The sequence below is a fragment of the Labrus bergylta genome, chromosome 16, assembly GCF_963930695.1.
Source record: "Labrus bergylta chromosome 16, fLabBer1.1, whole genome shotgun sequence".
NCBI classification, from domain to species: Eukaryota; Metazoa; Chordata; class Actinopteri; order Labriformes; family Labridae; genus Labrus; species Labrus bergylta.
The window spans coordinates 26,083,419-26,098,290 of NC_089210.1; the positions used below are offsets into that span (position 1 = coordinate 26,083,419).

Genomic DNA, 14,872 nt, shown 5'->3' on the forward strand with positions numbered 1-14,872 from the left:
CACTTTTCAGTAAAACCAGCACTCAGAATGAGGAGTATGAGCTTCACAAACAACTCATCAACAGGAAAAAAACAATTTGGTTCTTTGGAAAAAAAAAAAAAACACATGGCATTGTTTTTGCATAATTTGCATTGCATTTGGTGTTCAACACACTGCTTCCATTATATCCCACTGTAAGCTAAAAGAGAACGTAGTTGGTTCTATTTGTTTATATAATGATAGACTCCTATTTAAAAATCTAAGCAAATCTAAGGGTGCAGTGAGCACGAGGAGACAGAAAGCCTACTGTGACTTTTACATCACTGGTTCATTCGGTTATAACAACCTGACAGAAATATCAACGATGCACTGTGACTACCTCGGTACTTTGCTTTTTTATTTTTATTTTTTAAGTCTTTTTTTGTGTACCACTCTCAGGATAGTTTTATAGACAAGTTTATGTGTTTTTTAATCTTTCAAAATGGCAGTGTAAATTTAGAGAATAAAAACAATCTAAAATTCAGGTTAGCCTTTAATTATGGTGATTTTTCTAATGGGTTCATTTTCAGTTGTCTATCTTTTTGTTTTCCTTAACATTATTATACAGACTAATTCTGTGTGTCAATGAGGTGAAACTAATGTAATTCTCACCTTTCAGTCGCTGGAGATTCAGTACTGTGAATGTGGACGATTGAGGCAGACTCAGCAGCAGATATAGTACGCCAAACAAGTGCCATCTTTTACATGTAGTATTTAGTTGTGTGTTTTGGCTTAATTATTTTTAAGGTTTTATTATCATTAATGAGCTGTGTAATGAGATGAAGATTTTAAAAGGAAATTCTTATAATGAATGTATAATTTCTTTCTTACAGACAGTGGACCAGACTGAACGGACTTCAAACGAGGATTTTTGACTATACTCCAAAGGATTTTCTAAATGGGTACTGAAATGACCATGCAACAAGGAATCAAACTTGTATGAATAAATAAAGAAATAGATCAGACCGCTACAATCAGGGACTGTATTTAGAAAAATTCTGAGAAAACTCTCAGAGCTGGATTACACAAGAAATACAAAGTTATATTTTTATCCCTGAACAACACATCAAGATGAAGACACAGTGAATTTTATTACCCGTCACTTTTTTCATGCTGGGAACATTCAACAACAATTGGATTTTTGGACATATTTTCACACTGCCATGTCCAATCGCTTTGAAACAAGAGAAGATATTACATTTCAAAAACTCAGAGCTCAATACCCCAGGTAAGTTGATGTTTTTTTTGTTATGTTTAGCAGATTTAGTTTCAGAAGACTTTCATTTAACTTTAGCTTGAGTAAAAAAGCCAGAGTAGTGAAAAGAAAGATACTGTTATCAGAAATATCCACCCTAATTCAAATAATTCAGAATCAGAGATGGCAGTAAAGCGGGCAGCTCGGGCATACTTGCCCGAAAATTGTCTCGCGACATTAGTGAGAATCCCGAGAACAATCTCAGAATCGACATTTCCTTTAGAGGTGACCTGAGGCTAGTTAGGTTTTCTTCCTGAAGCTTAAAAGCCAAAAGCCTGTGGCTAGCAATAATAGCACAGCATTGTTCCTGGCCAGTGAAATGGTAAGATTGTGCTTTTGAACAGTTTTATACATGTTTATTTAAACTTATGGGCTAAATAGCAGTCAATTCTTTGTAACTAATGAAGAATACAGAATCAGAGACGGCAGTAAAGCGGCCAGCCTGAGTTCGATCTGACCAGTGGCTCCATGTCATTCCCCACTTGCTCTCTCCTCAATTTCTGACTCTATCCACTGTGCTATCTCTAAATAAAGGCATAAAAAAAGCCCCAAAATGAAATGGAATCATCGTAAAGGCTCAAAGGTTGTGATGACAAATACACGGCCGATTATTGTCTCGCAACGTTAGTGAGTCGCAAGAACAACCTCAGAATGACGCTTTTCCTCTAGGTTAGCCAAGGCTATAGTTCGGTTTGCTCACTGAAGCTTAGAAGCCGAAAGGACATGTGGTTAGCAAATAATAATAGCACAGTATTGTTCCTGGCCAGTGAAATAAGAGTGCATGTGTTATTGAACAGTTTTATAAATGTTTATTTAAAGTTATGGGCTAAATAGCAGTCAATTATTTGTAACGTCATTAGCCTGTTAGCATGTTGTTAACAACGATAGCTGGTGGACCATGTGGAGTTTTTATCGAGCATGCTTCTTTACAAAGCTTACACGCTCTGGACTCTGTGTATCATGGAGCTCTGTGGTTCATCACTCATTTTAAATCCTTTTTTGTATGCGCATGTTGGATGGACTACTTTAACCAGTCACAGACTTAAACACTTGTATTCTTATATACAAGTCTATCTGAGGCCTACTTTCTTCATACATTCTGACCTTCATCTGTCAGAAGAGTACAGTGACTTATATTCTTCAATCCCAGGACCTTTTGTTACCATCTGTTCCACACATCTGGCTGTAGATATTCTACCTGATGTTTTTGTTGATGATTTCAACAAACATTTGCTGTTTAAATTTGTTATATGTGTCAGATTTGTTTTTTTTTTATCTCAAGTTTCTTTCCTGATTTAATGAAGTTAAATAAAAATATGAAAATTTAAAGTGAAAAATGTGTTTTGAATTAGTTAGCATTTCTTGATGTGGATCTTGTGTTTATTCCAAACTGTTATTGTAAATTTGAGCTAAGAAAATATGTTGTGTTTTATAAATGGCTGTTGAATTGTGTGGAGTTCAAAGGTGTAAAAGAGGTCAAATGTTAATGTCAAACCACTTACTTATAATTCTAACAAAAATCAAGATAATTGTCCTTCTGTCTCATACTCAGGATCAACCAATTCAACCCAAGTTGCCTATTCAAGTGAGTATGATTATTTTTAGCCATCCTTTAGTCCTAAATGTTGAACTTCAGCAGGTCTTTTATCACACTGCATTGTTTCTTTTTCCCACACAAACACACACACACTATAAACAACTTTGACTTTGCAGATTTGATACTAAATCATGAAATATTGTATAATCAATATCAAATAATTTCTGTCCTTTTCATTATTATATCAATTGTGTTTTCTGTCCAGTGTGTGACAGACCCGAGTGGTTTGAATGGAGTTGTTGTGTATGGAGATCACACCTATGCATTAACAAATGTAAGTGTATTCACATTGAAATAAGCATGAATTTGTTTTTAATGCAGCATTTCTTAAACCTTTTGCATCACGGTCCGATAAAAGAAAAAGGAAAGTGTCCTCTTCTGAAAACTTCAGAGTGGCTGAACACCTATGCTAATGAGACTACTTCTACTTTTTCTTGTTCTGTTCTCTTCTGAATTAACTTGCAGTTTACAAGAATTGAGAATTGAGTTAAGTATCTGTCCATTACTGTCCATTGTATCATTCTCTGAGATACAAACTAAAAGTATCAAGCGACTAAACCTTTGCCACACATTACATATAGCATAAGCTAATTTGCAATCGATCCCTTGATTGGTCATTAAAGGAACAATATGTAACTCTGACACCTAGTGTTTAAAATCGTTAATTGTTAAGCAGCACTGCTTAACCCCAGACCATTCTGGATCGGGATCCAAAACTTGGGAGGAAATACTGGCTGCTGCATTGTTGACAGAGAAGCCAGCACTTCAACAAAGCATGTTTCCTAATGTCTGATGATATAATAAGGTCATTTTATGATTTAATTAAGTAGATATCTTACATATTGTTACTTTAAAGAAGATAAAGAATCAACAAAAAAATCACAAGAAAAAGTACAACACAAACAACAATAAAAAGGATATGAGTATGACGCAACAGGATACAAACAATCATACCATTAAACTCCGTAAATCAGAAAGTAGAAGATCATACATGATAACATGATGGAGTCCTCTTCAAAAACTGTTTCATTTTGAAACAAAAATGGGAGAGATTGAAGAGCTATATATATTATTCTATTCTGCAATGTTCACTGTGCGCCATCTAATGACCCTCTGACTCACCCTTCTGTCCCCTGCTGCAGCCCCTGATTGGGAACCATGTGGACAACTCAACCAATGTGGGTGGTGTGTTGGAGCAGCAAAGCTCAGGTAAATCATTATAAAAAACAAAGTAGTCAATCTCCAAAATAGATGTGAGTTTACTTCACCAGGCAGCCATCTTGGTGCTACTGCTCCAGAGACACTAGAGACCTAGTGGAAGACCTAATGTGCTGCTGAACCCTTGTCCACTCTGCCTTAATGACACCACAACAGAGGACCCCAGACCAGGGGCCTCAGATTTAAAAGACTGGGCAGCTTTCATACTGAAGTCGGCGTACTCACAAAATTGGAAAAGTACTTATGCACAGAAGTGTCCATATTTACAAATCAACGTATTCACCTGTTCCTGCTCCCCTTTCCATTATACATCCAAATGAATGCTAAATTAAGCCCAACTGCACGTGCCCGTTGGCCCACCTTGGCTCTTCCTGTTAGTAGCTGCTAATGACCATTAACATGCCACATGCCTCAGGAATTTGCAACAAACAAAAAATGACTGAGTTCACCACAAGTGTAGTAAAAGCAGCTGGCTCAGAGTCATGCTTAACGGCTGAAATAAAGAAAAAATGGTCTGACATCAAAGCAGGGCCCCCCACAGGTGGGGGGCCCAGGAAATCCCGATATGATGACTCAAAAAGAACAAGTGGCTGCAATATTTGGAGAAGCCATAATTTCTGGTATCATACCAGCACATGAGGGCGACTCAGATATGTGTGTTCTTCCCAACCAGCAACCTCCAGTGTTAAAAAATGAAGCCAATGCAGAAGTGCAAAATCCTGTAGAAGAAATTAATATGTTTACAGCCTGGTTCAAAAAATTAAATTAGACTGAGTAGCTCATGTCTCTATCAGCACACACTGTACCATATTCACAATAAGGCGTGTAGCTGATCTGACTGGTCCTGGTTTGTCAGGAGGCTTAAAATCCACCTCAGCTCCAGCTCTTAGCATGTTGTTAGGTTGACAGAAAGTTAAGCACCCCCCCTCCCTCCCAGCATTAGGCCAGTCATGAGTCTTTTTCTTCTTTTTCTAAAGTCATTAGTGTCTCTGTAATAATCCGGGGGTTCCAGCTGATTGAACCAACCAGAATGTGGAGCTGGAGTAACACACATATGCTTACAAAACAGTTCAACACAGGGAAACAGTACCGTGTTTCAGCTGACAGGGGATGTGGTCTGTGAAGCAGCAGGTTTGGCAACAAGGAAGCATTTATTTATCAAAGTATCTGAAGGAGAAAGGCAGAACAAAAATTGTTTGTTTTTAAAGGGTTTTTATCCATTTTTTATGGATCCTAATAATTACGCTGTTCTTTTTTATATTATACATGCTTCCATGCACTCATTAAGATCTCATCTGAACATATTTCTGTCATTCAAACACGTAAAAACTTTTTTAAAGTTTGTTAGCAACCTCCACCGGTGGCCTTCTGAAGCCCCCTGCAGTAAAAGATGGGTGACGTCACTAAGGCTTCATTGATTTATATTTACAGTCGGGTTATTCCTGGTAGGCTAAGTACATAAAATAAAGCATGACACAAATTTGCTGCTGGATTCAGAGACCACCTACAACAAAGCATGCATCTATCAGTCACATGTTACATTCTACTTTTATGTACAATAAACTGTCTGGACATACAGAGTTTCAAAAAGTAATGTAATTTATTGTTACAGATAATGTGGAAACTGGGGAGTGCAGGAACACATCACCCCCAGACCACCTGAGCCAGGCAGAGTCAGGAGGAGTAGGGGAGGGGGGCCTAGGATCTGAGGCCAGTGACTCCAGAGACTCTGGAAGTGCCTCGCTTGCTGAGGGCTGCATCGGGCCGGGTCCTCATTACACTGCGCAGGAATCTCAGATAGAGATTGTTGATACAATGAAAGATATCTTGCAGAAAATTAAAAAGAATGAATGACGTTCTTGATGGAATAAGTCACATGTTGAAAGACCTTAATAAAAATAAGAAATTGAGGGCGCCGGTAGCCTAGCGGTTAGTTAGCACACCCCATATAAAGAGGCTTTAGTATGCAAGAGGTCTTGCTGTCCAGGTTTAAATCCGGCCTGTCGATCCTTTCCTGCATGTTATTCCAAACTCTCTCTCCCTGTTTTCTGAATATATCCGCTGTCCTATCTCTAAAATAAATGCATAAAAAGCCTAAATAAGATAAATCTTAAAAACAAAACAAAAATAAAGAGAAATACTTCTCATCTTACCGTGTTCTTTCACATTCTGTGTATCACATTGAAATGGAGATGTATAGTTGATGTGTTTGGGACATTGTTAGGTGCAGGGTCGTGGTCCGGTTTGCCCGTAGCTCCTGAGGCACATTCACAACACGTTTTTTCTCATTTCTCGCACAGGAGCTGGGAGTGCACCTCGCTTCCTTTGCATCGTATATGTGCGCTGCAGCAACTGTACAGTAGAGGCTGACAGGACAGGAAAAATAAGTTAATTTGATGTGATGCAATTCTTTTGGAATTGAGATGTTTATTAAACCCTTAAACAAAATCCCCCAACATTTTTTTGTCATATCATGTTGTTTATGATATTTTTTTTGTAGCACATTTGATACATCAGGCGTTTTTGGCAATTTTTTGCACACATTTCAGGAAGCTTTTCTCGTTGTTTTTTTTAACATAACACTTTTTACAGCCTTTTTAGTTTAACATTTTGAAAATACAGAACATTTCAAGCAGTTCTTCTTGTTTTTTTAACATAACACTTTTTACAGCCTTTTTATTTTAACATTTTGAAAATACAGAACATTTCAGGCAGTTTTTCTCATTTTTTTAACATAAAACTTTTTACAGCCTTTTTATTTCATTTTGTGGTAGGCACAAAAACAGTTTCTGTCCTTGTTCAGGCAAAGATGCACCTTACACTTCTCACAGTAGACATGTGAGAAGTGATTGCCAGTGCAGTGCTTGCATCTCTGTCGGGTTTCCCATGTTGGAAAATGATCAATGCCATCCCTTCTCACATCAAGAGGCACACTGCAGCTTGGTCTTTTACGGGGTGGTGTTGGAGTCTCTTCTGGAGAGGATAGTGGTCTGCCACACCTGATTTTGGCCTTTCCTGCGCTTGTCAGAGAAGTGCCAACCAAAGCCTGAAACCTTCGCAGAGGCATGGGTTTCTTCTTGGGGTTTAGCTTCTTCTGGTCTCTTCTGTAGAGGTTCCACGCATTGATGACTGCCACTGTAACAGTGTGCCACCAGATGTACATGTACCATCTTCGGGATCTGAAGCTGAACTTGTAAAGTGCAGACAGCATATCAAGGAGATCAACACCTCCCATGAACTTGTTATATGTTTCAACAATGGCTGGTCTGGGAACCATTATGTGAGTTTTGGATTTGCGATCCCAGCGTTTCACATTTCCCGCAGGTTCAATGCCAACAAAAGAGGAAATCAGGTTCACTGCTTTGTTGTCGTACCATCTTACAACGATGTTGTTTTCCTGGTTCACTCTGAAGTCCATTGACCCTCTTCCATTTTTTTTCAATTCTTTTTCATCCATCATGGTGCAGTGTTTCATCCTGTTCATCCGGATCGTGCCAACATAGTGGATTCCTCTTTCTTTTAGGTGTTGCACCAGGGGAACTGATGTGAAGTAGTTGCCTGCAAAGACCTTGTGATTTTTTCCTGCTGGAAGTGTTGATGTCATTTTCAGCACAACTTCTCCTGTAACACCTACTTCAGACTTTTCTCTGTCTGGATTTTCTGCACCTTGACAAATATCAAAGTCATAAAGAAAGCCACTTTGTCCAGCACGTCCCCACATTTTGAAACCCCATTTGTGAGGTTTTGCAGGCATGTAGACACGTAGATGAGATTTTCCCGTAAATGGCACCATGATTTCATCAACTGCATGGCTTTCTTCAGGAGGTATGTAGAGAAACTGTTCTCGCAGTTTTTGTAACCATGGCCTGAGCTTCCACAGTTTATCTTTCTTTGCATCATCAGACACACTGAGGTTGTCCTGAAAGTGAATCACTGTCAGCAATTTCAGAAACCGATCTCGAGACATCACATGACAAACTGCAGGGAGCCTTGTCTCCATCTCCCAATAGGCTCTCACAGAGGACATCTGTACTAACCCCATATGAATGTACATGCCTAGAACCTGCTCTATTTCCTTGGCAGTTGTGTTTACTGACTTGCCCTCTTTTTGTACACTGTACAGGTTTGTTTGTTCTGCAGTTTCCTCTAGCATTTCATCAGTGACAAACTGTTTGAAATACATGTATGGTGTCCAGTCACACCTGTCTTCTGTGCCTTCCTCAACACTTGCAATGAAATTGATAGATGGAGCTTGATAATTTATTTTTCTCCATCTGTATTCTTTCCTTTGTGCATTGGCCTTCACTGACTCCTTTCTGATTGTGTCCTGTGTTGTTGTTGGGATCTCAACTTCTGTGCTTGTCTGGGCTACACTTTCGTCTTGATAGTCTTCCTCATCACTGCTATCTGAACTTCCATCATCATGCATGGCCTGAGGAGTCCATTCTTCCTCATCCTCCTCATCATCTTCCCCTAACTGCTCTATGTCACTTGAATTGCCATCCATTATCATGTTGATGACATTTTCAATGTACGTTTGTTTTCTCACTTCTTCCTCTATTCTTTTTGACATCTAAAAATACACACATAACAAATTGGTCAATATAGCGTAGCGATTATGATTTCAGAGGAATTGTTATTGTGAAAATACCCAAAATGTATTTTAAAATGGCATTTCAGTCATTAATTAGATTTATTAAATCATTAAAATAGTGTGTGTTTGTATAATGGTAGGCATGATGTAGATTACATTACAAAAATTTAGAATGACCGTTCAAGGATAAAGCACCTTATATACCTGCAGTATCAAATGTGATACACACATTTTTAACACGATTTAACTGTAATATGAAGAATGAATTATTAAGTAATGATGCATTGTTTTAATACAGAATATACTCATATTGAAGAATGAGTAACAATATAAATGTTATTCTTACTGTAACTTCTTGAAAATTAGCAAAGATTTTCCTGCTGAAAGTGTGTGGATGCTAGCATGATGGTGGCCATTTTTTAAAAGGTCAAAAAAAGCCCTTCCACTGCCTGCAGTAGAATGCAAATCCTCTAGGGGGCAGAATACATGTATCAGGTCATATACAACAGGTTTTAAAGGAAAGTTTTGATCATGTTGATAAGACAGAGGTCTCAGAAACTTGCGTAGCAAATATGATACAAATGGTTATATAGGGCAGCCGCATCAAGTGTTACACTTCCAACCAATCTGCATTACCTCAGATAATTGAATATTCCACCTAATACAGACTTGTGTGCATGATAATAAATTGTATTAGCAAAGAAAATAAAGAACATTTAACAGAACTTGAATTTTTTATTATTTTGATTGAAAAACCACATAGAAACAAAACCTCAACACTGACTATAGCCAAAATTTGATTAGATAATTCCAGAAGTGTTCAGAACTTTTTGGCTTATTCTCTCTAAATAATGCCCGTGTAGAATCCATTTTTTTTGCCAGTAATGTATCCATCCTTGTATCCTAATGACATCCTAACTGCCAATTTAAGCTTTTGTTTTGTAATATACTGAGATGATGTGGTGTGAGCATTGTGTTTTGAAAATCATTTTCTAAGGGGAAAAATCATATAACCTTTTTTAATTATCATCCATGTCCTTAAACACACACTTAAGGAGCCAGTCTCCCTTGCTGTAGTCTTTTATATGAAGTTGAGGATATTTTCAGGTTCCATGATTACAGAGCATTTCTCGTGGCAGCTGGACTGCAAGGCCAACAACAAACCTCAAGGCAGCAGTCCAACTCCAGACTGTATGACTCTAAAAAGGATTAACTGAGTCAGGAGGTGAGGCTGCAAGAACTGAAGAGGGTGTGCATCCTGATTTAAACCAGTGGGCGCGCACTGTAGCTGTTCCCACTCAACGTTCTTGAAGCCAAACTACGCCGCTTAGGGGCGCTTCCATCTTGCGATATTGACGTCATTTGGAGCCAGAGTCTGCGCAGTAGGGTCCAGGGGCAGGAGCCCTGGTAACACGCCCCGCCCACTTAGCGTACTGCCCTGATGACATACGCAGCCCAGCTACGCCGAAAGCGCTCTGCCGGTCTACGATGAAGAAATGTGTAAGTACAACAAACCACCGTATTCAAAGTCTAATATTTAAACACACTGTGTTTTAAAAAATCCCGCTATTTTGATCATTATTGAAAATACGTGGGCTGCTGGGTCCTCTGTTTTTGCCGAAATCGTTCTATATTTAAGCTATATTTAAGCTAGGTTAGCACCACAGACCGTAGACTACAGGTGGTAAGATATGTTGTATTTTGTTAGAAACTGATAGTCTGCAATGCGATTCAAGTCTGCTTTTCTAATATATTTAAGTGAACAGTAAATCAATTGTTTTTTATGTCTTCATTTAGGCAAAGAAGAGATAAAAGCAGCTGGTCTGACATCTTCCACAGAGGTGAAGTGTAAGTTAAAATCATCCGTTAAAAGTTATATATCCTGTGATTTTTATTTAAGTTTCATAAGAGGATTGTAAAAACAAGCTATTGTCAACAATACAGTCTTCTAAAAATAAAAATCAGACTGAGTCATACACCAGCTAAATGTTAAATAGAAAGGTGATGTTTTCTTTTCCATTTTACAATCAACAGAACCTAAAAATGACTCATTTCAACCTTCATCTGCACACCTGTTACAGAGGTCAGGCTGGGGTCACATAGTTTGAAGGAACCTCCTCCTTTTTTCACCTGTGCTTGGACTAAGAGCTGTGCCAGATGCCCTGCTCATCCACTGTGGTAGAAATGACCTTACACCAGCATCTCTCCCAGATGAAGAGTCCTCTCTGCCATCACCCAGAGGAGCTGATTGACGTCTGAAGAAGGTGGACAGAGTCTGGTGCTTTGTGACAGTGAACAGTGAGAAGGCTACCATAGTCATCCTCAGATAAAACACAGAGATCCTGGTCAATATTTAATTTATTTTTCTTTCCATGATGTTGCCCTGTGTTTGAAAGGCCAGATGCTGGAGGGTTGTGTTGGATTTGCTTTTCCATCATATTTTAACAGTCAAACAATCATCCAGGATCTCTATACTTTATTTGATTTTTGGATTTGGATTTCTTTGTTAAATTATTTTTTATACTTTCTCCTATGTCCCAGCAGTTCAACCTGATGGTCTCCCTTACTTATTTTCCACATGGTTAATGAAGCCAGGGGTTGTTTATTGAAGATTTCTTTTCATAAAATGTTTAAATAAACTTTTTAACAATCTGACATGACTGTCTCTGATTAACTGGAGTACAACAAAGTGTTGGTCACAGTAAAATAATTTAGCAGTTAAGTTTATAGCTCACATTTGAAAAGTCCTTGAACTGACATTCATTTCTTCTTGACCAACAACAGCTAAGACAACAACAAAGCTAACAGACGAGCTCAGCTTGTCACAGCGGGGCTCGTCTGAGATAAATGGCCTTCAAACTTATTTAATATTAAACATTTAAAGCCAATAAGCATAGCAAGATACGTATGAGGTTCCATTTCAATTTATTCAATCACAGACTTGTCAAACAGTCTGGCATTTTGTGCTGCTGTTTTCAAGAGTTAATAACTGAAGAGAAGAAGACCATCGAGAGAGGACAGGAAACACTCGGGACGAGTCCTCTATGTTGTCAGGGGTTGCTGATGGATCTGAATCTGAGAGCATCTTCTGTAATAAAGAAAAACAATCACAGAGTTAAATGTAAAGTATAATGAATTTTACTGTGATGTTTCTGCCTCAGACCTGAAATCAGATCTGTCCTCAGGTTCTGCGAAACTTCAGGTTCTAAAGTTTGTTTTTAAGACAGGATAACTATTTATGAGGAAAAACAAAATATAAAAGACATGATGAATTCAATGATATGATCAGCTTGATGAATTTATGTTTTAAGACAAAAGTGTTCCTGCCACTTTCTATTGAAGATTATTTTAAACTGTCATCACATGGGCCAGCCTGATAAATTAAACTAATGTTAAATATTCTCATATAATCAGACAGCCAATTTGTGTGCAGAACCTCACCGGAGCTGGAATCAGAGTCTGGACTGCTGTTTCCTTTGGGCATTGATTTCCTTGAAGACAGAAAGAAGAAGAATTTAAACATGAACTTCTTGCAGAACCATAGAGGCTGTTAAAATCTTCTGCTAGTCTTCCTTACATTTTAGGAAGGATTATAAATTGTTACTAAAATTACTTTGATGCTGATAGCGGTTACAATAACACGGTCCAATCATATGAGAGATCATTTTACCTTTGAGTCCTATGTGAAGGAATCAGCACGGCAAAGACCAGATGAAGGCGTCCACCTTCACAAGCTGCTGCTTCAGTCTGGCTGCATCATGGTCACCTACAGGAACACCACAGAAATGCAATCAAAGTACTTCACTTTATTTATCAGAGGATGTACTGTATGCAAAGTAAAAAAAATTTAGCTGTAATTCCTCAAAAAGATTTGAGACTGCTTTGTTATTTGAGAGCACAGATTGTTTCTTTTCCCTTCTCTCTGTTTGCCTGTACATGATCTTTTAGTGCTGTAAAAGATGCTACAGTAAATCCTGGACCAGCTGTGTGGATGGTGTGACTGTGTGGTAAAGCTTTGTTAAAGTTGTCACGCACATACTCATATGCCTTTGGAGAGTAAAAGTACAGTGTGGTGGCAAACTGCTTATAAAATATAAAATAGTATTTTATTGGTGAGGTGCCCCAATCAAAGCGTCCTACAGAGTATCAGCAGCTTTAGAGGGAGGAGACGAGCGCATTGTGGAGAGGAGGGGGAGAGACGAGCGACAAGAGAAAAAGGAAATCCCTGTTTAAAATATAATGTTGACGAAAAGAGGGAAATAGGACGACATAAATGTCAATGTTGAAATTCTTTTGAATACAGAGGCTGTGAATGTTCAGTTTTCTTTGGCTATAAAAAGGCAACAATAGCCTGTAGTTTAATCATGGTGTTTCTCTTCGTTAACGATTATTGAAGCGAAATCAAAAATAAATGCATGACATTTAAAACATATTAACATGTGTGAGGGAAAAACGTGATCTTTATGTCTTTTTTATTGTGCCTGTGTCTCCTCCTAACTACAATAACAGCAGCCTGTTGTGTGTAACACTGGTCTCCTGCATTAACACCTTCCTTTCAAAGGTGTTAAGTACAGATACAGTCACAATCACCGCAATGTTTGTCAGGTTTTGTAAGTTTTTAGAACAATTTCTCTATGAGTGTCATTAAATGTACAATATGATCAACTTGTGACTGTTGAATTGGTCGTGTGTGAAAGACAATGCAGAATATTTATCACGTTTAAGCAGCATGATGCTCGGTTAATATTACATTACACCGCCGCTGGTTGTTGATGTTTGCGTTCACGTTTCGGTTAGTCTCTTAAATCAGTAACAATTATATTAAATCAGATCTTACCTTTAGTTTTATCTGGATACATAGAGAAATATTCTACCCTCGTATATAGTCCTATGAATTTCAGCCTGCACGGTGAAAGTAAAACCTGTTACTCTCGGTATAGCCCACTTGTGGACGGCTGTGGCTCAGTTGGTAGAGTTGCCGCCTCCCAACCAGAAGGTCAAGGGCTCAATCCCCAGCTGGGCAACATGTCCTTTGGCAAGACACTTAACCCCAAATTGCTCCCACTGCTTCGGTGGTGTATGAATGGGATTAGTTACTTCTGATGGATGATACTACATAGCAATCACTACCATCAGTGTGTGAAAGGGTGTGAATGGGTGGGTGTGATATGTGGTGTAAAAGCACTATGAGTAGTCGGGAGACTAGAAAAGCGCTATATAATCTCAAGTCCATTACCATTTATCACTCAGACTGTAAACATGTACACATTAGTAATGATGCAGGCCAGATTTAAATTATGTGACTTTGTTTTTGCCCTAGATACTTTTTTGAGACTTTACCAGACGTTTTTATTTTTACTGTAAAATAACTGTACAGTCAATGAACCGCATCTATGAGCGGATTTTATATTACGATTCTTGGTTTTAAATACAATTTCAATCACAATAATGATATAACAATATCAAGAAACATAACATGTCAGTTATTAGGTTTGCTCATTTAATAAAATAAAATAAAAAGATAAATCATGCCGGATAAGTAACCTAGCTTTACAACATTTCAGCTAACTTTAGACTGCTTATGTGTTAGCTAGCTAGATAATGACTTTAACCAAACAATGACACATAAATCATTTTTACTTACCGAAAAAACTGCAAAGATCCCTTAGCTCCCACAGGTCGGTTAGAACAGTTTACTGCAGAACAACTCATTTTGCCAGCTCAAAAAAGACAAAAAACTGAAAAATTAAATGGCGTCTCGGCTTTCCTTCACTACATAACTTTTGCTATTCACAAAGACAGCGACGCAAGATCGGCGGCTGTCAATCATCGTCAAATATGACGTAAAATCCCGTTTTTCAACCTCAAATAACTTATTTAAAACAAACTTCACAGAAAAATGAGCGCTTGAACACAATGTAGGGTGATAATAACTAATGATCACAGCAGAGTTTAGGTTTGGAAAAAAATTATGTGACGAGTATTTTAGCTTTACAGTTTGACCCACATCCCGTCTGTTATCATTGAGGAGGCGGGGTTTATGACCTATACTGCAGCCAGTCAGCAGGGGGAGCTCTAAAAGTAAAAGCTTTACTAGACCGGGGACCTTGTCCCGTCCATTATTTTTACAGTCTATGATTTAAACGCACAGTGTGTAGCTTCCACCACTAGGGGGCTCTCAATCAAAACA

The 14,872-nt window shown here is 38.2% G+C and overlaps 1 protein-coding gene and 2 long non-coding RNA genes across 4 annotated transcripts; 2 read left to right on the forward strand and 1 right to left on the reverse strand.

Annotated features, from left to right (window-relative positions):
* The first annotated feature begins 862 nt into the window (after positions 1-862).
* On the forward strand, positions 863-6,957 carry LOC136183123 (uncharacterized). The gene is made up of 5 exons (XR_010668942.1): positions 863-1,246; positions 2,826-2,858; positions 3,076-3,144; positions 4,013-4,079; positions 5,701-6,957. It is a non-coding gene; the product is annotated as an uncharacterized lncRNA (long non-coding RNA).
* Positions 6,958-7,036: 79 nt separating this feature from the next.
* Positions 7,037-8,601, reverse strand: LOC136182972 (piggyBac transposable element-derived protein 3-like). Its single transcript, XM_065964247.1, has 2 exons — positions 7,142-8,601; positions 7,037-7,058 (listed from the first exon to the last, which is right to left on the reverse strand). Exons 1-2 carry the CDS (start codon positions 8,599-8,601, stop codon positions 7,037-7,039), a joined length of 1,482 nt encoding a protein of 493 aa, XP_065820319.1.
* A 227-nt stretch (positions 8,602-8,828) lies between these two features.
* LOC136183122 (uncharacterized) lies at positions 8,829-11,337 on the forward strand. Of its 2 annotated transcripts, none has more exons than XR_010668940.1 (3): positions 8,829-10,182; positions 10,480-10,530; positions 10,717-11,337. It is a non-coding gene; the product is annotated as an uncharacterized lncRNA (long non-coding RNA). The 2 variants fall into 2 exon arrangements; XR_010668941.1 differs by having other exon boundaries at positions 9,933-10,182; positions 10,764-11,337.
* Positions 11,338-14,872: the final 3,535 nt, after the last annotated feature.